The 24,913-nt window shown below is 39.6% G+C and overlaps 1 protein-coding gene across 3 annotated transcripts in view; it reads right to left on the minus strand.

Moving 5' to 3' along the window:
• Positions 1 to 24,913, minus strand: part of asic1b (acid-sensing (proton-gated) ion channel 1b) — a 481,184-nt gene that overhangs the window by 81,669 nt on the left and 374,602 nt on the right. Inside the window, exon 1 of one of the 3 annotated variants that reach the window (XM_061940297.2) lies at positions 23,793 to 24,461. The exons of the other annotated variants lie outside the window; for them this stretch is intronic. Coding sequence (XP_061796281.1) covers positions 23,793 to 24,407 — 615 coding nt within the window. The 5' untranslated portion in view covers positions 24,408 to 24,461. Of the gene's footprint in view, positions 1 to 23,792; positions 24,462 to 24,913 lie in introns of those variants that run through there. 3 annotated transcript variants of the gene reach the window in all.

Here is a 24,913-nt window from a genome sequence, read left to right on the forward strand (position 1 = left end):
ACACACACATTGAGATACGGACACACACATTATTACACAAACGCGTGAATTGGATTGCAGACACATCGATTGAGACACACGTGTGCAAATAATTTTGCTACGATAATACTTCAATACTTTTTCGGTCGTATAAAGGTATTCTTTTCGACGAGGAAAAGAGGTTCGGGGGAGCCTGGCTTCCCTGATGGAACCATTGCTGCGGGGTACATGAGAGATTCCTGCGATAAATGGAGAATCATGTGCCTCTCAGTCCTTTCCATCGAGGACGTGGAAGACATCTACCTATTTGGAACCGTGATCACGGGGCACCTGCTGATTGGGCTGGGCATTGCTCTGGTGTATCGTCAAACTCGTAAGACGATGGCAGCCACTCAAGGAGCCCAAAGGCTGTTCGTCGCAATGGATGGTTTGGGCAGGGCTGTGGGAACACAGACTGTGGCGATTTCTGAACTGAATCGCAAGATGGATCACATCATGGAGAAGCTTGCTGTAAAGTGAAGTGAAGTGAATTATATTTATATAGCGCTTTTTCTCTAGTGACTCTAAGCGGGGGGCACAGGTCCGGTGGCCATGGATGAAGTGCTGGCTGTCCAGAGTCGGGACCCGGGGTGGACCGCTCGCCTGTACATCGGCTGGGAACATCTCTGCGCTGCTGACCCGTCTCCGCTCGGGATGGTGTTCTGCTGGCCCCACTATGGACTGGACTCTTACTATTATGTTGGATCCACTATGGACTGGACTCTCACAATATTATGTCAGACCCACTCGACATCCATTGCATTCGGTCTCCCCTAGAGGGTGGAGTGGGGGGGGGTTACCCACATATGCGGTCCTCTCCAAGGTTTCTCATAGTCATTCACATCGACGTCCCACTGGGGTGAGTTTTTCCTTGCCCTTGTGTGGGCTTTGTACCGAGGATGTCGTTGTGGCTTGTGCATCCCTTTGAGACACTTGTGATTTAGGGCTATATAAATAAACATTGATTGATTGATTGAAACCCAATATCTAAGTTACATTTAAACCAGTGTGGGTGGCACTGGGAGCAGGTGGGTAAAGTGTCTTGCCCAAGGACACAACGGCAGTGACTAGGATGGCGGAAGCGGGTATCGAACCTGCAACCCTCAAGTTGCTGGCATGGCCACTCTACCAACCGAGCTATACCGCCCCAAAAAGGAAAATCGAATTGAATTTGAGAACACCCAGCATGGACGAATAGAACAGACAAGTCATTGTTTTGTCTGCTTGCGGAAAACAAACATCCTAATCTATGATTTGACTCCCTCGAATGGCCTTGACGCTGTGGAAACAGGACCAGGGTGATCTGAAAAACACCCCCGAGGACACCTCAATGATGGACGCTTTTGACCTCCCTCTCTCCTCAACGACACCTGGAGTCGAACATTTGCAGATCGGCCTCAGTCTATAAACAACATTACATCATCAGAGACCAATATAGTATGTTGCTGTGGCGTGAAACGGGTCCAGTGGCTGTGGGTATGGGCTGAGGGTGACCTTGGTGGTTGTCATTAAACTCTTAGAGCTTTGTTTACAATATGTCTGCCTATTGACAAGCTCAGTCAAGGCTCCTGAGGAGGTTTGCACCTTGCAAAAACAACAACAAAAGGTGAAAGTAGATACGTGAGAACCACGCAGTGTTGCTAATATTGTCCATGTGTATTTAGCGTTAAAGTTGAGCAATTATTTGTCATCACTAAGCGGCTTGGCTTGTAAATCCCATATTGCCTTCACACTGTACAACCAAGCCTTGTTTTATAAAATGCATCAGATTGAACCCACCTGTGTTTGTGTGTGTGGGGGGGCGGGGCGGGGCGGGGGGGATGAGCGGCAACATCGACCCATTTGTGTCGTCGCCCGGGTGTTTAAGAAAAATACAAAAGTCACCATTTTAGCTGAATAATTCACAGCTTGACAGCATGAGAGTGTTGAGGCCGCCCCTGGCTATCATTCACATGACAGCGCCACCCAGATATAAGAGGGTCGCCCCACCCGAGATGCCAGGGAAGAGGAACATCAAGAGGAACGCCGCAATGAGCGAAACGTCGCTTATGTTAGTGACAAAACGTGATAAAATAAATACATTACATATGTCTAGGAGTGACAGCCTGGTCAAAAGGCGTCGTCTGTTTATGTGATGCACAAGACATTGATACAACGTTGATTATACATACCGTATTTTTCTGACTATAAGTCGCAGTTTTTTTTCATAGTTTGACCGGGGGTGCAACTTATACTCAGGAGCGACTTATGTGTGAAATTATCAGCACATTACCGTAAAATATCAAATAATATTATTTATCTCAATCACGTAAGAGACTAGACCAGGGGTCGGCAACCCAAAATGTTGAAAGAGCCATATTGGACCAAAAATACAAAAACAAATCTGTCTGGAGCCGCAAAAAATTAAAAGCCTTATTACATACAGATAGTGTGTCATGAGATATAAATTGAATTAAGAGGACTTAAAGGAAACTAAATGACCTCGAATATAGCTACAAATGAGGCATAATGATGCAATATGTACATATAGCTAGCCTAAATAGCATGTTAGCATCGATTAGCTTGCAGTCATGCAGTGACCAAATATGTCTGATTAGCACTCCACACAAGTCAATAACATCAACAAAACTCATCTTTCATGCACAACCTTAAAAGTTTGGTGGACAAAATGAGACAGAAAAAGAAGTGGCATAAAACACGTCCTAGAAAGTTATACATGTAAACAAATTACGGTGAGTTCAAAATTAGTAGGACAAAACGGCGCTCGCCAAATACTCGAATCAGTGAAGCATGTTTAATATAAACAGTGTGCTTTATAACAATTAGGGAGGTTTGTGTCATGTTTGTCCTCCTACAGAAACCATATTAAAACAAAAAATAGATTTTTTTTTTCTTTTTCCATTTTTCATACATTTTTAAAAAAGCTCCAGAGAGCCACTAGGGCGGCGCTAAAGAGCCGCATGCGGCTCTAGAGCCGCGGGTTGCCGACCCCTGGACTAGCCGTATAAGATTTCATGGGATTTAGTGATTAGGAGTGACAGATTGTTTGGTAAACGTATAGCATGTTCTATATATTATAGTTATTTGAATGACTCTTACCATAATATGTTACGTTAACATACCAGGCACCTTCTTAGTTGGTTATTTATGCCTCATAAAACGTACACTTATTCAGCCTGTTGTTCACTATTCTTTATTTATTTTAAATTGCCTTTCAAATGTCTATTCTTGGCGTTGGCTTTTATCAAATACATTTCCCCAAAAAATGCGACTTATATATGTTTTTTTCCTTCTTTATTATGCATTTTCGGCCGGTGCGACTTATACTCCGAAAAATACGGTATATATGTTTTCTAAAACTGATCTTTAAACAACGTTGCAAAATAGTATTGTAAATTGAGACGACGTTGGTGTCTAACGTTGGATCCACGTTGTTGTTTGGGAAATGACCAAATTCCAATGGTCAAATCGACGTCACAACCTGACATTGAATAAACGTCGTCAGAAAGCATGTTGTTTCAACGTTGTGTTTGTGTTGTAGAATAATGGTTGGGAAATTATCGAAATTCAATGGTCAAATCAACGTCAGAACCCAACGTTGATTAAACGTTGTCAAAAAGAATGTTGTTTCATGGTTAGGTTTGAGTTGCTCATTCAACAAGTTTAAGTATATCACATAAGATTGTAGGAGTCTAAATGCTGTTTAAGTTAATTTACATTTTATGGAAGGTGCTTTATGTTTATTCAGCCAAAATGGGACTATTTACTTTATTTGCATGCTTAGAATAATTATAAGTAGGGATGTCCGATAATGGCTTTTTTGCCGATATCCGATATTCCGATATTGTCCAACTCTTAATTACCGATACCGATATCAACCGATACCGATATAAACAGTCGTGCAATCAACACATTATTATGCCTAATTTCGACAACCAGGTATGGTGAAGATAAGGTCCTTTTTTAAAAAATAAAATAAAATAAAATAAGATAAATAAATTAAAAACATTTTCTTGAATAAAAAAGAAAGTAAAACAATATAAAAACAGTTACATAGAAGCTAGTAATTAATGAAAATGAGTAAAATTAAGTGTTAAAGGTTAGTACTATTAGTGGACCGGCAGCACGCACAATCATGTGTGCTTACGGACTGTATCCCTTGCAGACTGTATTGATATATATTGATATATAATGTAGGAACCAGAATATTAATAACAGAAAGAAACAACCCTTTTGTGTGAGTGAGTGTGAATGAGAGGGAGGTTTTTTGGGTTGGTGCACTAATTGTAAGTGTATCTTGTGTTTTTTATGTTGATTTAATAAAAAAAAGAAAAAAAACGATACCGATAATAAAAAAAACGATACCGATAATTTCCGATATTACATTTTAAAGCATTTATCGGCCGATAATATCGGCAGGCTGATATTATCGGACATCTCTAAGTATAAGGTACACTTTATTTGTAATTATTACATTTTTCTAAATAATTTGATGACGTAACTGTTTAATTGCATATATGGCTGAAGGATCTGTGTTGTAAAATGGTTTGGACACAATGTATTATGGGTAATGGCAGTCTGGACACAATGTATTATGGGTAATGGCAGTCAGGTACGGGGGAATCGAGCCACCCAGTTTTTTGACCTTACTCTTACTTTTTCTAACTCTTTCTTACTGTAACAAACTGTCTTTATTTTGCCATTCATTTGTTCCCACATCGTTATTGTTTGACGTTTTTGAAGGATTAAGTTGACAAGTAAACGATACAAAAAGAAGAGGAGCGTTTGGAGTTTTGTTGTTGCCGCAGCAAGCGGGAGCAGGAGAAAGTAGAGGGGCGTCAAGCTAAGGCTTCATTAGGAAACTACAAAGACCTTCTGGAGGAAAGTTCTGTGGTCAGATGGAACAAAAATTTAGCTTTTTGGCCACAATACCCAGCAATGTGTTTGGAGGAGAAAAGGCGAGGCCTTTAATCCCAGGAACACCACCCCTACCGTCAAGCATGGTGGTGGTAGTATTATGCTCTGGGCCTGTTTTGCTGTCAATGGAACTGGTGCTTTAACCCTGTAACACCCCTTGTTGTAAAATTACAACATTACCTACCTTTAACCATCCTAAAAAACAATCTGTTATATATTTTTTTATTTTTTTACCACATTTACATAGTCATTGGGTCCCATTGTTCAGTCTCACAAGGCTATTGGATCGCACATTTGTTTATAAGTCCATGAACTCACACAACCTCTCAAGGCTTCCTTCGAACAAAATCTATTTGTTTCATTGGACTGGATTCATCAGATTCAAATAATTAAAATGTCTTTTATATATTTTTTTGGTTGTTATTACAATGTCTAGAGCATGCACATATGTAGTTATTGTAGAAGAGATGCATCAAATTTCATTTAGAGCTTGTTATATAATTGTTGCAATTATACAATACTGAGTGAATGTGGTAGTCAAATAGCTGGCTTGGTGCAGTGGGCTAAAACAGGTTGTATTCCCTCCACTACATCACTGCCTGAAGTATTTTCTCTATACATGGATAGTATACATTCTACAGACGTTTTAAGGACGACAGGGACTGTTTTTAGGACTTTCATCACCAATGAAAGTCTTCATGACCAATGTCATGAAAAGAAAAAAAGAGGGGGAAAAAGCATTTTTTAACAGTTTTATCTTGTTTCATATTTTTTATATTTGTAATAAATGACTTCATAAAAATATAACTAATGTGTGATTATTATTAATGGTATATACCGTTATGGGGCTAAGTAAGCAATCAAACCGGCAAATGAACCCTTAGTTGTTCAGACAACGTGAGTACAAACACAGAAATTCTGCTGCCATCAAAGCCAAACATAAACATTTATTTTTAACTCTTCAATTTCTGCATCAAATGCCTCCTACAACAACATCTGAAAGGTCAATTTTTTTTTATTTTTATGTTTTTCTATATTTGGGTCTTACAGGGTTAAATGGGACAATAAAACAGGAAGATTACCTCCAAATTCTTCAGGACAACCTAAAATCATCAGCCCGGAGGTTGGGTCTTGGGCGCAGTTGGATGTTCCAAAAGGACAATGACCCCAAACACACCTCAAAAGTGGTAAAGGAATGGCTAAATCAGGCTAGAATGAAGGTTTTAGAATGGCCTTCCCAAAGTCCTGACTTAAACGTGTGGACAATGCTGAAGAAACAAGTCCGTGTCAGAAAACCAACACATTTAGCTGAACTGCACCAATTTTGTCAAGAGGAGTGGTCAAAAATTCAAGCAGAAGCTTGTGGATGGCTACCAAAAGCGCCTTATTGCAGTGAAACTTGCCAAGGGACATGTAAGCAAATATTAAAGGGGAACATTATCACCAGACCTATGTAAGTGTCAATATATACCTTGATGTTGCAGAAAAAAGACAATATATTTTTTTAACCGATTTCCGAACTCTAAATGGGTGAATTTTGGCGAATTTAACGCCTTTCTATTATTCGTTCTCGGAGCGATCGGGAAGCAATCCGCCATTTTCTCAAACACATTACAAACACTGAGTCAAATCAGCTTTGTTATTTTCCGTTTTTTCGACTGTTTTCCGTACCTTGGAGACATCATGCCTCGTCGGTGTGTTGTCGGAGGGTGTAACAACACGAACAGGGACGGATTCAAGTTGCACCAGTGGCCCAAAGATGCGAAAGTGGCAAGAAATTGGACGTTTGTTCCGCACACTTTACCGACGAAAGCTATGCTACGACAGAGATGGCAAGAATGTGTGGATATCCTGCGACACTCAAAGCAGATGCATTTCGAACTGGACTGGACAGATCAGCTTTCAGGAAAAGAGAGCGGATGAGGGTATGTCTACAGAATATATTAATTGATGAAAACTGGGCTGTCTGCACTCTCAAAGTGCATGTGGTTGCCAAATGTATTTCATATGCTGTAAACCTAGTTCATAGTTGTTAGTTTCCTTTAATGCCAAACAAACACATACCAATCGTTGGTTAGAAGGCGATCGCCGAATTCGTCCTCGCTTTCTCCCGTGTCGCTGGCTATCGTGTCGTTTACGTCGGTTTCGCTTGCATACGGTTCAAACCGATATGGCTCAATAGCTTCAGTTTCTTCTTCAATTTCGTTTTCGCTACCTGCCTCCACACTACAACCATCTGTTTCAATACATGCCTAATCTGTTGAATCGCTTAAGCCGCTGAAATCCGAGTCTGAATCCGAGCTAATGTCGCTATACCTTGCTGTTCTTTCCGCCATGTTTGTTTGTATTGGCTTCACTGTGTGACATCACAGGAAAATGGACGAGTGTATATAACGATGGTTAAAATCAGGCACTTTGAAGCTATTTTTAGGGATATTGCGTGATGAGTAAAATTTAGAAAAAAACTTTGAAAAATAAAATAAGCCACTGGGAACTGATTTTTAATGGTTTTAACCCTTCTGAAATTGTGATAATGTTCCCCTTTAACATTGCTGTATGTATACTTTTGACCCTCACATTTTCAGTAGACCCATAATAAATTCATAAAAGAACCAAACTTCATGAATGTTTTTTGTGACCAACAAGTATGTGCTCCACATACACATACTCACAAAAAAAAAAAGAGTTGTAGAAATGATTGGAAACTCAAGACAGCCATGACATTATGTTCTTTACAAGTGTATGTACACTTCTGACCACGACTATACATACACTTACTCCATGCTACAATGTACTAGCAATGCCTATAACACGCCACTAGGTGACAGTATCGCTCTGAAGCACGTTTCTGTTCAGTCTGCATGGTGCGTTTTAGTTTTTACAGTCCTTATCATAGTTCCACAACAGTTTGTCCGCAAACGTTGAGTGCCTCACCAACGAGTCATGCCTCTTCTCATATTTCCCATGGGAGCTGCTAAAAGACACGAACGAGAACGAATATGACACTTTTATCCAGCAGGTCGTTAGAAAGGCCGCTACACACAAACACTATAACCTTTAAAGATGATAAGCAGCAGTGCCCTCGAGTGATCAACGAGGAGGACCTCGTTTGCTCATTTCCAGCTCGTTAGTCGTCTGCTGGGGCTTCACCAGAGTGGCCCCTGCAGGACTGCGCGGTTGAAAACAACCCCAAGAAAGTAGCAACTAAGTTTTACAGCCAGCCCTTTATGCATGCCGCGGGGCGATTCCGTGTCTGATATCAATAAGTTCCATCCCCTGGAATCCTACTTTGGCCCACTTTGGGTAGGCTAACGAGGCAGAGGCTCTTCTTTTGCATACGTCCCCTGCGGTGCGAGCAGTACTGCTTTGCATGCTTTCTCTGACAAATACAGTAGAGGCGCTTTCTAGCAAGACTATAATGAAACAATAATTGTGCAATAATTGGCGTACAGTATTTTTTTGTGGGAGGGGCATTAACAATGAGTACATGCATTACAGGAGGGGGGTTCAAACTCTTGTTTAATGAGGGCCACATCGCAATTATGGCTACCCTTAGACCAGGGGTCGGCAACCTGCGGCTCCGGAGCCGCATGCGGCTCTTTGATCACTCTGATGCGGCTCAGCAGCTTAATTGCTGAACCCCCCCAATTTTCCCGTGAGACTTCCGGATTTCAGTGCCTCTCGCAGAAAACTCCCGGGATTAATATTCACCGATTTTCACCCTTACAGCTATGATAAGGGCGTGTCATGATGGTACAACATTTGGCGCTCTCTACAATCTGTATTAACAGCGTGCCAGCCCAACACTTGTTATACAATATACATCTTCTGCTTGAACACGTACGTGACAGCAAGGCATACTTTGTCAACAGCCACACAGGTTACACTGACGGTGACTATATAAAACAACTTTAACACTCTTACTAATAATGCGCCACACTTTGAACCAAAACCAAACAAGAATGACAAACACGGTGGGCGGGGTTTGGTAGCGGCGGTGTATAATGTATCCCGGAAAAGTTAGGGCTGCATGGGATTCTGGGTATTTGTCCTGTTGTGTTTATGTTGTGTTACTGTGCAGATGTTCTCCCGAAATGTGTTTGTCATTGTTGTTTGGTGTGGGTTCACAGTGTGGCGCATTATTAGTAAGAGTGTTATAGTTTTTTTTATACCGCCACCGTCAGTGTAACCTGTGTGGTTGTTGACCAAGTATGCCTTGCTGTCACCTATGTGAGCAAGCGGAAACACCATACAACGTGTGGCTGATCAGGCACGCTGGTTGTAGTGGATGCTATACACTGTACCATCACGGCACGCATGGCGCTGATAAACGCCATTCATTTAAAACCTGCGTGCCGCACCAGCTTTCAAATTCCATATAGAGGTGTGGGCAGCGTGTCTGAGACCCCTGGTTTATACATGGCACAAAGCAAAAAGAAAACTTTGTATGCAGTGTTATTTCATTTAAAATAAAAAATAAAAATTGCGGCTCCCATTGTTTTCTATCATTTGCGAAACTGGTCAAAATGGCTCTTTGACTGGTAAAGGTTGCCGACCCCTGCCTTAGAGTCATAGTCAGTGTTTGTATAAAATTGGCAATAAAAGCTAAAAAGAGCGTCGGACTACAATACATTACGTTACTTTATTTTGTTTTCACGTCAAAAAAACGCTTGATTTGAAGGTGTGGCGGCTAATATATTGCCGTGGCGCACCGCCACAAATACAATATGGGGAAACCCCGTACAAAATAAAGTAATATAACGTATTATGGTCCGACGTTCTCTTGAGCTTTTATTGCCAATTTTGTACCAACACGTTGTGGAGGGAGAGAGTGATCAGCGCGCCTGCAGGAGCAAAGGTCACCGCCTCTGTCCATGGTGCTGAAGACTGAGCACCATCAGACGGGGGCGTGGCAGTGCTAATAATAAATAATAACAATGGATTCGATTTTTTATATCGTGCTTTTCTATTATTAGATACTCAAAGCGCTCATAGAGAAGTGGGAACCTATCATTCATTCACACCATTGGTGGTAAGCTATATTTGTAGTCACAGCTGCCCTGGGGTAGACTGATGGAAGCTAGGCTGCCAGTTTGCGCCTACGGCCCCTCCGTCCCCCACCTATCATTCATTCACCAGTGTGAGCGGCACCGGGGGCAAGGGTGAAGTGTCCTGCCCAAGGACACAACGGCAGCGATTTGGATGTCAAGAGGAGGGGAACCCTCAGGTTTCTGGCACGGCCGCTCTACCCACTACGCCATACCGCCCCCAGTGCTGACGGCGAGACACAGCTAGATTTCCCAGGTGGTACGAGTTGTCTAATCACCTGTTGTCTTTAACAGTAGCGGTCGGGAACAGCAGGAGGAGGAGGGTTGGAGAGTTGGAGAGGAAGACGACAGACTGAAAAGTCGAGACAGCAAAATATATTGATTGTTAATAACCCTTGTTCAACTCTGAACGGCAGACTCCGCTCCGGACAGGCTAACCTCCTCCAACCTCCGAGGACAAAGCTACGAACAATGGGAGACCTGTCATGTCTGTGTGATCATGTTTTGTTTTAGTCATGTTTTGTTTAGTTATTGGACTCTTTAGTTTCTGGATTTTCACTCCCTTGTCTTGTTTCCATGATTACCCATTAGTTTCACCTGTTCCACGTTTGGACTCATTGTGCACTCTTGTTTGTCACCATAGCAACCCATTAGTTTTCACCTGTCACGTCACGCACCTGTTTCACGTTTTGAGTCACGCACCTGTTTTCGTTAATCATGTCTGTAGTATTTAAGTTCATTGTTTTCAGTTTGTCTTTCTGGTGACATCCCACATTTGTGCTCTGCACATTTCTAACACTGTTTTCATGTCCATCGTTCACGCTGCTCCTTTTGTCCATGCCAAGTAAGTTTTGTTTATTAATGCCACAGTTAGTGTTTTTTGTTGTTGTTCATAGTTTCTGCCTTTGTGCAAGTATTTGTTTTCATAGCCAAGTTGTTTCTCCGCCACTGTGCGCGCTTTTCGTTTGTACTTTTTTTGATAAGTTTAAATAAATATGTTCTCACATTCCCGTCTCGCCCGAGCCAACTTTCCGTTGCCTTCTAGAAAAACTAAACCCCAGGACCAAGTCATGACAAGACCGGGCTTTCTGCTCCGCCGCTCCCAGTCTGTGGAACGCTCTCCCTGACCACCTGAGGGCACCACAGACTGTGGATGCTTTAAAAAAAGGCTTAAAAACCCTTCTTTTTTTTTAAAAAAATGCCTTTTTTAAGATACATGCATACTAGTTTTAGCTATTTGGCTGTTCTAGTTTTTATTTTTTTATTATATTTTTATTTTTTATTAAAACATTTTTAATACACTGTAGCACTTTGAGGTTCTTTACTCAATGTAAAGTGCTTTTTACAAATAAAATCTATTATTATTATTATTAGTGTGTGATCAGCGGCACTCGCGAGGACGCAACTTCCACACACGTATTTGCTTAAAAATACCATCTTATGAGACCTCAAACTGAGCGAGCGGCCGGTAGAGGAACGTGAGAGTAAATAGACGGTAGAAAACGGGTAGGAATACTTCCAGTCGGTGGAGTCAGGCATGTTCTTGGAAATAAATCCCAACAAATCACCGCGAGGAAGGCCTGCCAGGAAAATGATGCATGCGTGTCGTTAAAAAAGAACAGATGGAGAAAACTGTGAGGAGTATTTACAGCTTCGGGAGAGACTTAACCAACAAGGCCGGTGATTCTGCGCTAAAGTCAATAAAGCCTCGAAAACTACCTGACCAAAAATCCCCCGCTCGCCTCTTAAGTGCGACCGACTCTATTTCATGCAGACAGCTCGTCTTGGACGTCCTCAGGCCACGCAGGCATCTTCAGTTGTCAATGCACGGTGCCCAAAAACAAGCACCCCTGTGCTGTTTAGGTTGTTGTTGTTGTTGTGGAGCGACACAGTTCATGTTGAAAAACCCAATTTGTGTATTTCATTCCTCTTTTTATTGGTATCGGCTTTTTATTTTACAGCTACTGTGGTGGCCTCTGCGGTGTTCCACGCCATCGTCTGCTGGGGGACAGGAGAAGACCCAACAAAGCAACCAAGAGAGCATAACTTTAACTTTGCAAAAGAACTACATCAGCAGGTATGCTGCCCACTCCTCCCCTCACCTCCAAGGGGGTGATCAAGGGTGATGGGTCAAATGCAGAGAATAATTTCGCCACACCTAGTGTGTGTGTGACAATCATTGGTACTTTAACTTAACTTAATATATGAACATAGTATTTAGTATTTAAAAAACAAATAATTAGTTAAGGAAAGTTAAAAGTACCAATGATTGTCACACACACACTAGGTGTGGCGAAATTAATCTCTGCATTTGACCCATCACCATTGTTCACCTCCTGGGAGGTGAGGGGAGCAGTGAGCAGCAGCAGTAGCCGCGCCCGAGAATCATTTTTGGTGATTTAACCCCCAAATTCCAACCCTTGATGCTGAGTGCCAAGCAGGGACATAATGTCTTTGGTATGACTCGGCCGGGGTTTGAACTCACGACCTACCGATCTCAGGCCGGACACTCTAACCACTAGGCCACTGAGCAGGTATTAGAAAGGCATTTTTGGCATTAGAAAAGTTACTTTTTGGTCGCTTGTACAGTTGATCTCTTCTGCTTAGCTTAAAAAAAAACGTCCATTTTTGCCTGAAAATCCAGTTTTTGTCCTTCTCCTTTTCGAGCACACAGTAAAAGCGATCCAGACCCCCTCAGGCCTTGACTGAGGTGTCATTAAACTAGTCGTAAGTCCATGTATCATTAAAAAAAATATGATCATATTTTGTGAAGGTTGAAAAGTTACTTATAATGTCAAAGATGTTTTGTAATGTAATCTGTGACATTTCTACCTAAATAAATGCTCATACAGGAGTTAAGGAAAATATAGGGAAACAATGTTGTGGCAGATTTAAAAAAAGTGAATATTCTTTTACAACCTGTTCTGATTGATAGTCCTCAATTAAATAATGTTTAGCAGGCCGAATGTTACATTTTTAGTAATAAATAGAGAATGTTATTAATTGTCATGCAGCAATATGAAGACCATTAACCTGTATAACATGGAATGTACGGAATATCACAAGCATTTATTCAGGTAGAAATATCACAGATTACATTACCAAACATATTTGACAGTCAAAGCATAATCGTAACAACCCACATGGTTTGTTGTTAATGCATGAAACTGGTATCTAAACATTATGTAGCTCCTCCTCTGAATGCAAGTGCTCCTACAGCAGGAATATGAATTGCGTGTTTCTACAAACTACACAATCTGGCAAGACACCAACGCACTGCAAAAATCCAGTTTTTGTCCTTCTTTTTTTTTTTTTTTTTTATGATTTATTTGGGGCGCTACTGCAACGATCGTATTTACGATATTTACAAACCTTTTGTAAATATCTTGACAAAAAGACGATTACATTATAAGTAGGGCTGCAACTAACAACTATTTTGATAATCGATTAATCTGTCGATTATTACTTCGATTAATCGATTAATAATCGGATAAAAGAGAAACTATATTTCTATCCTTTCCAGTATTTTATTGAAAAAAAAAACCAGCATACTGGCACCATACTTATTTTGATTATTGTTTCTCAGCTGTTTGTAAATGTTGCAGTTTATAAATAAAGGTTTATAAATTAAAAAAAAAAAAAATAGCCTCTGCGCATGGGCATAGCATAGATCAGGGGTCACCAACGCGGTGCCCGCGGGCACCAGGTCGCCTGTAAGGACCAGATGAGTCGCTCGCTGGCCTGTTCTAAAAATAGCTCAAATAACAGCAATTACCAGTGAGCTGCCTCTATTTTTAAAATGTTATTTATTTACGAGCAAGCTGGTCTCACTTTGCTCGACATTTTTAATTCTAAGAGAGAGAAAACTCAAATAGAATTTGAAAATCCAAGACAATATTTTAAAGACTTGGTCTTCACTTGTTTAAATAAATACATTCATTTATTTTTTTATTTTGCTTCCTATAACTTTCAGAAAGACAATTTTTGAGAAAAAATACAACCTTAAAAATGATTTTAGGATTTTTAAACACATATACCTTTTTACCTTTTAAATTCCTTCCTCTTCTTTCCTGACAATTTAAATCAATGTTCAAGTAAATTTATTTTTTTTATTGAAAAGAATAATAAATAAATTTTAATTTAATTCTTCATTTTAGCTTCTGTTTTTTCGACGAAGAATATTTGTGAAATATTTCTTCAAACTTATTATGATTAAAATTCAAAAAATTTATTCTGGCAAATCTAGAAAATCTGTAGAATCAAATTTAAATCTTATTTTAAAGCCTTTTGAATTTCTTTTAAAATTTTTGTTCTGGAAAATCTAGAAGAAATAATGATTTGTCTTTGTTAAAAATATAGCTTGGTCCAATTTGTTATATATTCTAACAAAATGCAGATTGGATTTTAACCTATATAAAACATGCCATCAAAATTGTTAAATTAATCTTAATCAGGAAAAAATACTAATGATGTTCCATAAATTATTTTTTTAATTTTTTCAAAAAGATTCGAATTAGCTGGTTTTTCTCTTCTTTTTTTCGGTTGAATTTTGAATTTTAAAGAGTCGAAATTGAAGATAAACTATGTTTCAAAATTTAATTTTAATTTTTTTGTGTTTTCTCCTCTTTTAAACCGTTCAATTAAGTGTAAACATCATTAATTATTGATAATAACATAGAGTTAAAGGTAAATTGAGCAAATTGGCTATTTCTGGCAATTTATTTAAGTGTGTCTCAAACTGGTAGCCCTTCGCATTAATCAGTACCCAAGAAGTAGCTCTTGGTTTCAAAAAGGTTGGTGACCTCTGGCATAGATCCAACGAATCGATGACTAAATTAATCGCCAATTATTTTTATAATCGATTTAATCGATTAGTTGTTGCAGCCCTAATTATAAGTAAAGAAGAGGAGGCAGCAGCTCACACATTCTCGTACTTTCTTTACATCCAGGAAAAAATAATGTCAGCCAGCTTGAAAAATGTCTCAGCTATTATCTACCTGAAATAGCCCAGAATTGTTCTTATTTAAACTTTTGCAATATTTCAGAGTTCCTCACAAGGAAACATTACAATGTAAAAAATACGTAAACTGCTATAAAACTGTATAAAGTTAAGGAGATGGTGAGTTATTATTACTATTTTCCAGTAGATTCCCAATATTTTCAAATGCAAATGTTGATGTTCCTCTTAGGCACACGTAATAAAGGTGTTTAAATAATTAACCGCCACATAGTGGCCAAAAGTTTCCTAAAAATAATGTTAAAAAAACGACTTAAAGCCTTGTCCAGCTGTCTACTGACACATAATATTCACGTGGAAATAACTTTTACTTTAAATGAATATCAGTTACCGGCCTACTTGACTACTAATGATTGGTATCGGCCCTGAAAAAAACGCATCGTCGATTTTTTGGGCCAGAAAGGTGTTTTTAACGAGCCAATGGCACTAAGCTCCACATGTGTGTAACGAGCTCCCTTTGTCCTCCATGCCATGATGGCGCGCATTCAACGGGAACACAGCTCGGCAATAAAAAGCCAAGGGAGTGAGTTGTTGGAAATGCGACTGGACATGGATCAGAAGTCCTCATTGGGGCGGCCGCATCGGTCTCCTGTGAGATTGTAAACACATCGATCCAGCCGTGATGGACGCCAAAGGACACGCCGCATGGTTAAAGTCGCTGCAAGGGATCTGTATCGCTGTAATAAAGCAGTGGAGCTGCAACAGTGGTAGTGTGCCACTAGGTCATTTTATATTTAATACAGAGCAGTATTTCAAAAGTGACACTGATTAAAAAACTATTTTGTGGGTCTGGGTGACTTCCTGTCCCTCTGAGACGGGGGCAGCGGTGAGCCCGATGAACTCTGCCTAGCAACAAGTGGCCATTAAATTGAACAGGTGAAACCATTCTATTGGTCAACATTATTTCATTTGCAAGACTTTGACAATACAAATGACATTCCAGTTGTTAAGTGTTTGTACCGGATTACATGGGGATGTGTCCTTGGGCACCAAACGATTCCTGGGGTGATGATTCGATTCATACCGATTCTCGCAGTGTATTATTTGGTAAAATAATTAGAATGATATTTTTTCCAAACAGGTAACAGGTTAGAAAAGCTCATTCTGGTTGCATGGAGATGGCATAAGAATATCTTTAAAAACTTAAATTAGCATTAAAAAAAATACAAAAAATACAAATAAATATATGTATATATGTATGTATTCACATCCGAATCGCATTTTTTACTCACCTAATTCTAAATCCATTCATAATTTAGAAAAAAAAATATATAAATATATACACACACAATATATATATATATATATATATATATATATATATATATATATATATATATATATATATATATATATATATATATATATATATATATATATATATACATTAGGGCTGCGAATCTTTGGGTGTCCCACGATTCGATTCAATATCGATGCTTGGGGTCACTATTCTATTCAAAATCGATTTTTTTCGCTTCAACGCGATTCTCGATTCAAAAAGGATATTTTCCTGATTCAAAAGGATTGTCTATTCATTCAATACATAGGATTTCAGCAGGATCTACCCCAGTCTGCTGACATGCAAGCAGACTAGTAGATTTTTGTAAAAAGCTTTTATAATTGTAAAGGACAATGTTTTATCAACTGATTGCAATAATGTAAATTTGTTTTAACTATTAAATGAACCAAAAATATGACTTATTTTATGTTTGTGAAAATATTGGACACAGTGTGTTGTCAAGCTTATGAGATGCGATGCAAGTGTAAGCCACTGTGACACTATTGTTCTTTTTTTAATTTTTTTTATAAATGTCTAATGATAATGTCAATGAGGGATTTTTAATCACTGCTATGTTGAAATTGTAACCAATACTGATACTGTTGTTGATAATATTCATTTTTGTTTCACTACTTTTGGTTTGTTCTGTGTCGTGTTTGTGTCTCCTCTCAATTGCTCTGTTTATTGCAGTTCTGAGTGTTGCTGGGTCGGGTTTGGTTTTGGAATTGGATTGCATTGTTATGATATTGCGATTTAAAAAAAATGAGAATCGATTCTGAATCGCACAACGTGAAAATCGCGATTCGAATTGGAATCGTTTTTTTTCCCACACCTCTAATATATATATATATATATATATATATATATATATATATATATATATATATATATATATATATATATATATATATATTTTTTTTTTTTTTTTTTATTTTTTTTTTAAACATGTGTGTATTATGTGAATATATGGATGTGAATATATATATTTATAAAAAAAAAAATTATATATATATATACATATATATATATACCTGTATATATATATATGTATCACCTCGCTGGGGGGTTAGGAGCCTGAGTTAGTGCGCGAGGTGGAGAAGTTCCGGCTAGATATAGTCTGACTCACTTCGATGCACAGCAAGGGCTCTGGAACCAGTTAGAAGTTCAAGTACCTCGGAGTCTTGTTCACGAGTGAGGGAAAAATGGATCGTGAGTAACACTGTGTGTGAGGCGTCTTCAGTAATGCGGACGCTGTATCGATCCGCTGTGGTGAAGAAGGAGCTGAGCCGGAAGGCAAAGCTCTCAATTTACCGGCCCATCTACGTTCCCATCCTCACCTATGGTCATGAGCTTTGGGTTATGACCGAAAGAACAAGATCACGGGTACAAGCTGCCAAAATTAGTTTCCTCCGCCGGGTGGTGGGGCTCTCCCTTAGAGATAGGGTGAGAAGCTCTGCCATCCGGGTGGAGCTCAAAGTAAGTATATATATATATATATATATATATATATATATATATATATATATATATATATATATATATATATATATATATAAATTGTTGCGTTTTGGACCAGTTGTTCCTCCCAGGGAATTCAAGTCACAAGTCGCTCCCAAGCTCTTTACGACACTTAAAGCTGAGTTGAAAAACCACCAGAGACAGAATAGGTATTTTGTAATATATTTGCAAAGCTTTGCATGTATACATTGAGACCAGTCCAGCATAGAACATTCACTCGCGCCGCTAAGATGGTCTGCCCCCCCGAAAAACCCTCTCCCCTCTTAAGTCCCTGGCAGTCATGTCTCTCTAGCCAAAACAAATGCCCATTATCTCTCTTTATAACATTCCTCATTCAAGGTTAAGCACACAGTTTTGCAGACAACCAAAAGACCAAAATTGGAAGAAAAACACTAGCTGTTTTGTAATATGATTATGAAATAAAAAGAAGTAACACTTAAATTCGGATGTATGTAAATATCTGCCTCCGACAATATATATATATATATATATATATAAATATATATAAATATATATATAAATATATATAAATATATATATATATATATGTGTGTGTGTCAGTGTATATATATTTGTAGACCAGATATTCAAACTGAGGTACATGTACGACTAGCGGTACACCATATAAAAATCACTTGATTAAAGTACAGTGTTGAATTTTCCTATATTCAAACATAATTTTAAAGATACTTGTTAAATAAAACCTCAGCCTTGTTTTTATTGAATACTTAGGCCTACTACGCCACTGTATTTTAATTTTGGTCATTATGCTGGTACTTGGATAGCCAAGTTCTTTCTGAGGTGGTACTTGGTTAAAAGAAATTGAGAACCACTGGATTGGATTAAATTAAAAAAAGATAAAATACGGACTGTATGTAGTGCCTGGAGCTTTAATAATAGGACATCATTTCCACTTTTATTTTTTTATTTTTACAAATGCACGCATGTTAAAAGTGCAATTTCAATGTTGATGATGTTCATCTGTTGAAAAAATTAAATAATCATGGTTTATTTCAACTAATTTTTCGCATTGAGGCTATAAACCGTGTGTTATCCGACTACTTGATTAATTTATTTACATGGCTTTATCGCTCGACATGAAACGGATTGCTACACAAAGCGCATTTTAAAACACAAAAACAAAGACCTAGGTCAATTAGACAAGAAAATCCAATCCGATTGTGTGAATTATTCATACACTGAAACAACACAACGTCAACAAAACATTACACGGCAAAACTAAAGGAAAAAGCAACATCAAATCGCGAATGACCCGCCTTTAGAACATACAGATGTGCTTGTTTTTGCTGCGGACGTAATTCCCATTGCAACATACTGTACAGCAGCAAAAGTCATATTAGGAGACCACAATGCCCTGGAGGATGCATTGTGGTCATCTGTGGCCATGCAGTTCTAGTTTTATGCGTGATATTATCGAACGTGGCCGGGTAGTGGTTACCATGTGAACCTGTGTGGACGTTCAACTGAAGCATATTCATGTGGAGTTGGCAACATTCTCTATGTGGATACGACTTCCTCCCACTTCCCAAAAAAATGGATTAGGTTAGGTAACTGATGGAGGCTCAAAAACAGGGGTGTGCAAACTTTTTCCACCGAGGGCCTCATTCAGAGAAACCGAAGGATCCGGATAGCACTTTGATACCTTTTATACATTAAAGATGCTGAAAACAGACCAATGTACTTCAATATATGCTAAGCCAGCTAGGTGGCAAAGGAAATTAGTGCATTATGTCATAACGAGGGCGGTCAAAAATAACGAGTTAACCCATGTGGTTAATCGCAAAAAATATTGCAGTAATCATGTATACACTTGGGCTGTCAAAGTGAATAATGCGTTAACTATAAGTTCCTAGTAGTGGCGTTTAGTCACTGTTGAGCTACAAGCTGGAAAATAGCGAGCAGAAATGCGCAAGAAAAAGGGTAAATTATGGTCATTTTTCCGTTATAGAAGCATTCTAAAAGTATATTCGAGTCCAAAGGAGAGACGTTAAAAATGCAGTGCGAAACTGGTATCTAAACATTGTGTAGCTCCTCCTCTGAATGCAAGTGCTCCTACAGCAGGGATGCAAAATGGATGTTCAGTTTTAAACTGTTTATTTTGCATTTATAGAAGCATTCTAAAAGTATATTCGAGTCCAAAGGAGAGAGGTTAAACATGTAGTGTAAAATCGGTACCTAAACATTGTGTAGCTCTTTCTCTGAATGCAAGTGCTCCTACAGCAGGAATACAAAATGGATGTTCAGTTTTAAACGGTTTATTTTGCAGTTATAGAAGCATTCTAAAATTATATTCGAGTCCAAAGGAGAGAGGTTAAAAATGCAGTGTGGAACTGGTATTTAAACACTGTGTAGCTCTTTCTCTGAATGCAAGTGCTCCTACAGCAGGGATGAAAAATTGATGTTCAGTTTCAAACTGTTTATTTTGCCGTTATAGAAGCATTCTAAAAGTATATTCGAGTCCAAAGGAGAGACGTTAAAAATGCAGTGTGAAACTGGTATCTAAACATTGTGTAGCTCCTCCTTTGAATGCAAGTGCTCCTACAGCAGGGATGCAAAATGGATGTTCAGTTTTAAACTGTTTATTTTTCAGTTATAGAAGCATTCTAAAAGTATATTCGAGTTCAAAGGAGAGAGGTTAAAAATGCAGTGTGAAACTGGTATCTAAACATTGTGTAGCTCCTCCTTTGAATGCAAGTGCTCCTACAGCAGGGATGCAAAATGGATGTTCAGTTTTAAACTGTTTATTTTTCAGTTATAGAAGCATTCTAAAAGTATATTCGAGTCCAAAGGAGAGAGGTTAAACATGTAGTGTGAAATCGGTATCTAAACATTGTGCAGCTCTTTCTCTGAATGCAAGTGCTCCTACAGCAGGAATACAAAATGGATGTTCAGTTTTAAACGGTTTATTTTGCAGTTATAGAAGCATTCTAAAATTATATTCGAGTCCAAAGGAGAGAGGTTAAAAATGCAGTGTGGAACTGGTATTTAAACATTGTGTAGCTCCTCCTTTGAATGCAAGTGCTCCTACAGCAGGGATGCAAAATGGATGTTCAGTTTTAAACTGTTTATTTTTCAGTTATAGAAGCATTCTAAAAGTATATTCGAGTCCAAAGGAGAGAGGTTAAAAATGCAGTGTGAAACTGGTATCTAAACATTGTGTAGCTCCTCCTCTGAATGCAAGTGCTCCTACAGCAGGGATGCAAAATGGATGTTCAGTTTTAAACTGTTTATTTTGCAGTTATAGAAGCATTCTAAAGGTAAATTCGAGTCCAAAGGAAAGGCGTTAAAAATGCAGTGTGAAAACTGTTATCTTGTGAAGTGAAGTGAATTATATTTATATAGCGCTTTTCTCTAGTGATTCAAAGCGCTTATACATTGTGAAACCCAATATCTAAGTTACATTTAAACCAGTGTGGGTGGCACTGGGTGCAGGTGGATACAACGGCAGTGACTAGGATGGCGGAAGCGGGGATGGAACCTGGAACCCTCAAGTTGCTGGCACGGCCACTCTACCAATCGAGCTATACCGCCCCTTATGCCTACATACATACATAAAAATGCAGTGTGAAACTGGTATCTAAACATTGTGTAGCTCTTTCTCTGAATGCAAGTGCTCCTACAGCAGGGATGCAAAACGGACGTTCAGTTTTAAACTGTTTATGTTGCCGTTATAGAAACATTCTAAAAGTATAATGGAGTCCAAAGGACAGAAAATGCAGTGTGAAACTGGTATCTAAACATTGCGTAGCTCTTTCTCTAAATGCAAGTGCTCCTACAGCAGGGATACAAAATGCATGTTCAGTTTTAAACTGTTTATTTTGCCGTTATAGAAGCATTCTAAAAGTATATTCGAGTCCAAAAGACAAAACATGCAGTGTGAAACTGGTATCTAAACATTGTGTAGCTCTTTCTCTAAATGCAAGTGCTCCTACAGCAGGGATACAAAATGGATGTATAGTTTATTTTGCAGTTATAGAAGCATTCTAAAAGTACATTCGAGTCCAAATGAGAGACGTTAAAAATGCAGTGTGAAACTGGTATCTAAACATTGCGTAGCTCTTTCTCTAAATGCAAGTGCTCCTACAGCAGGGATGCAAAATGGATGTTCAGTTTTAAACTGTTTATTTTGCCGTTATAGAAGCATTCTAAAAGTATATTCGAGTCCAAAGGAGAGAAAATGTAGTGTGAAACTGGTATCTAAACATTATGTAGCTCCTCCTCTGAATGCAAGTGCTCCTACAGCGGGGATGCAAAATGGATGTTCAGTTTTAAACTGTTTATTTTGCCGTTATAGAAGCATTCTAAAAGTATATTCGAGTCCAAAGGAGAGACGTTAAAAATGCAGTGTGAAACTGGTATCTTAACCATTGTGTAGCTCCTCCTCTGAATGGAAGTGCTCCTACAGCAGGGATGCAAAATGGATGTTCAGTTTTAAACTGTTTATTTTGCCGTTATAGAAGCATTCTAAAAGTATATTCGAGTCCAAAGGATAGAGGTTAAAAATGCAGTGTGAAACTGGTATCTAAACACTGTGTAGCTCTTTCTCTGAATGCAAGTGCTCCTACAGCAGGGATACAAAACGGACGTTCAGTTTTAAACTGTTTATTTTGCCGTTATAGAAACATTCTAAAAGTATATTCGAGTCCAAAGGAGAGAAAATGCAGTGTGAAACTGGTATCTAAACATTATGTAGCTCCTCCTCTGAATGCAAGTGCTCCTACAGCGGGGATGCAAAATGGATGTTCAGTTTTAAACTGTTTATTTTGCCGTTATAGAAGCATTCTAAAAGTATATTCGAGTCCAAAGGAGAGACGTTAAAAATGCAGTGTGAAACTGGTATCTTAACCATTTTGTAGCTCCTCCTCTGAATGCAAGTGCTCCTACAGCAGGGATGCAAAATGGATGTTCAGTTTTAAACTGTTTATTTTGCCGTTATAGAAGCATTCTAAAAGTATATTCGAGTCCAAAGGATAGAGGTTAAAAATGCAGTGTGAAACTGGTATCTAAACACTGTGTAGCTCTTTCTCTGAATGCAAGTGCTCCTACAGCAGGGATACAAAACGGACGTTCAGTTTTAAACTGTTTATTTTGCCGTTATAGAAACATTCTAAAAGTATATTTGAGTCCAAAGGAGAGAAAATGCAGTGAAACTGGTATCTAAACATTGTGTAGCTCCTCCTCTGAATGCAAGTGCTCCTACAGCAGGGATGCAAATTCTGTGTTTCTACAAACTGCAAAATCTGCACTTTAGAAAATGAATGTTCATTTCAAAACACAGTTTTGTATTCTTAACATTTTGCCGTTATAGAAGCATTCTAAAAGTATATTCGAGTCCAAAGGAGAGAAAATGCAGTGTGAAACTGGTATCTAAACATTATGTAGCTCCTCCTCTGAATGCAAGTGCTCCTACAGCAGGGATACAAAACGGACGTTCAGTTTTAAACTGTTTATTTTACCGTTATAGAAGCATTCTAAAAGTATATTCGAGTCCAAAGGAGAGAAAATGCAGTGTGAAACTGGTATCTAAACATTGTGTAGCTCCTCCTCTGAATGCAAGTGCTCCTACAGCAGGGATGCAAAATAGGTGTTCAGTTTTAAACTGTTTATTTTGCCGTTTAGAAGCATTCTAAAAGTATATTTGAGTCCAAAGGAGAGAAAATGCAGTGTGAAACTGGTATCTAAACATTGTGTAGCTCCTCCTCTGAATGCAAGTGCTCCTACAGCAGGGATGCAAATTCTGTGTTTCTACAAACTGCAAAATCTGCACTTTAGAAAATGAATGTTCATTTCAAAACACAGTTTTGTATTCTTAACATTTTGCCGTTATAGAAGCATTCTAAAAGTATAATCGAGTCCAAAGGAGAGAAAATGCAGTGCTAAAAAGCAGAGCTGCGCATCAGCAAGCAAATGAATTGAGTCATCAAGCAACCTGTTGCCAGAAGGAGGCAAAGAAGGACTTTCTTGTCAGACTCACGGTGCTGAAATTGCGAGGCCCGCACATCTCTCCCTGGTACCGGCAGAACAAGAGCATCTCCTCCAGCTGATGTCCCAGCCGGTCCAGCAGCTGCCTCATGGAGGGCTGCGCCTCCCGGGGAGGAGGCAGGAAGTGGTTAAAGTCCAAGATCCGGGAGAGCGGCGACCAGGGCGGCTCGCTGCCAGCGGGCGCGTCGCTCCTCCTGCCCGGCCCCGCCAGCGCCTCTCTGGCCGCGGGGGACACCTGCCAGTTCCTGCCCAGCAGCCCCAGCCAGCGGCCGGCGCTGAAGATGTCCGTCTTCTTCATGCGCCGGGGCAGCAGCAGGTTCTGGTTGCATATGGTGACGGCGGGGAAGACCAGCCGCTTGGCGTACGCCATGTGCGCCTTGGTGTAGACGGGCGACGACAGCAGGTAGCGCACGCGGTTGGACGACCAGGCGAGCAGCAGCGCCACCGCCGCCGCCAAAGCCAGCAGCCACGCCGCCCTGCGCGGGTACGAGCCGCCGCTGAAGACGTGCCTCAGGCCGTGCAAGGTGGTCTGTTTGACGAACAGCCGGCCGGCGTCGGCCAGGGATCCCGGTCTCGACTTGGACCCGGACGAGTCGCACTGGCACATTTTTATTTTTTTTTAATTTTTTTTTGCCGGTGCGCGTTAAAGCCCCGATTGGCGCGGATGTGGCGCGCGCATGCCGCGCTCTCGACTGTGCGCCCTCCGACCGTTCCACAGAGAGAGAGAGAGAGAGAGAGAGGGAGAGCAAGAGAGAGAGAGAGAGAGAGAGAGAGAGCTGCTGCTTATGCATAGGAGGAGATTGTCTCGTATACACATTTGTGTCATCCGTGGCGTGTTTTGTGGTCTACATCAGTGTTTTTCAACCTTTTTTGAGCCAAGTCACATTTTTGGCGTTGAAAAAATCCGGAGGCACACCACCAGGAGAAATTATTAAAAAAAACAAAAAACTCAGTTGACAGTAAAAAGTCGTTGTCGCAATTGTTAGATGTGACTTTAAACCAGACCTGGGCAAATTAAGGCCCGGGGGGCGTTAAGCTTGTCCATCTGGCCCGGCGGACATTCCCAAAATATTTTTTTTAGGTCTTTAAGATGGAAAGTGTAGCTCCTACTTG

The sequence above is a fragment of the Nerophis lumbriciformis genome, linkage group LG03, assembly GCF_033978685.3.
Source record: "Nerophis lumbriciformis linkage group LG03, RoL_Nlum_v2.1, whole genome shotgun sequence".
NCBI classification, from domain to species: domain Eukaryota; kingdom Metazoa; phylum Chordata; class Actinopteri; order Syngnathiformes; family Syngnathidae; genus Nerophis; species Nerophis lumbriciformis.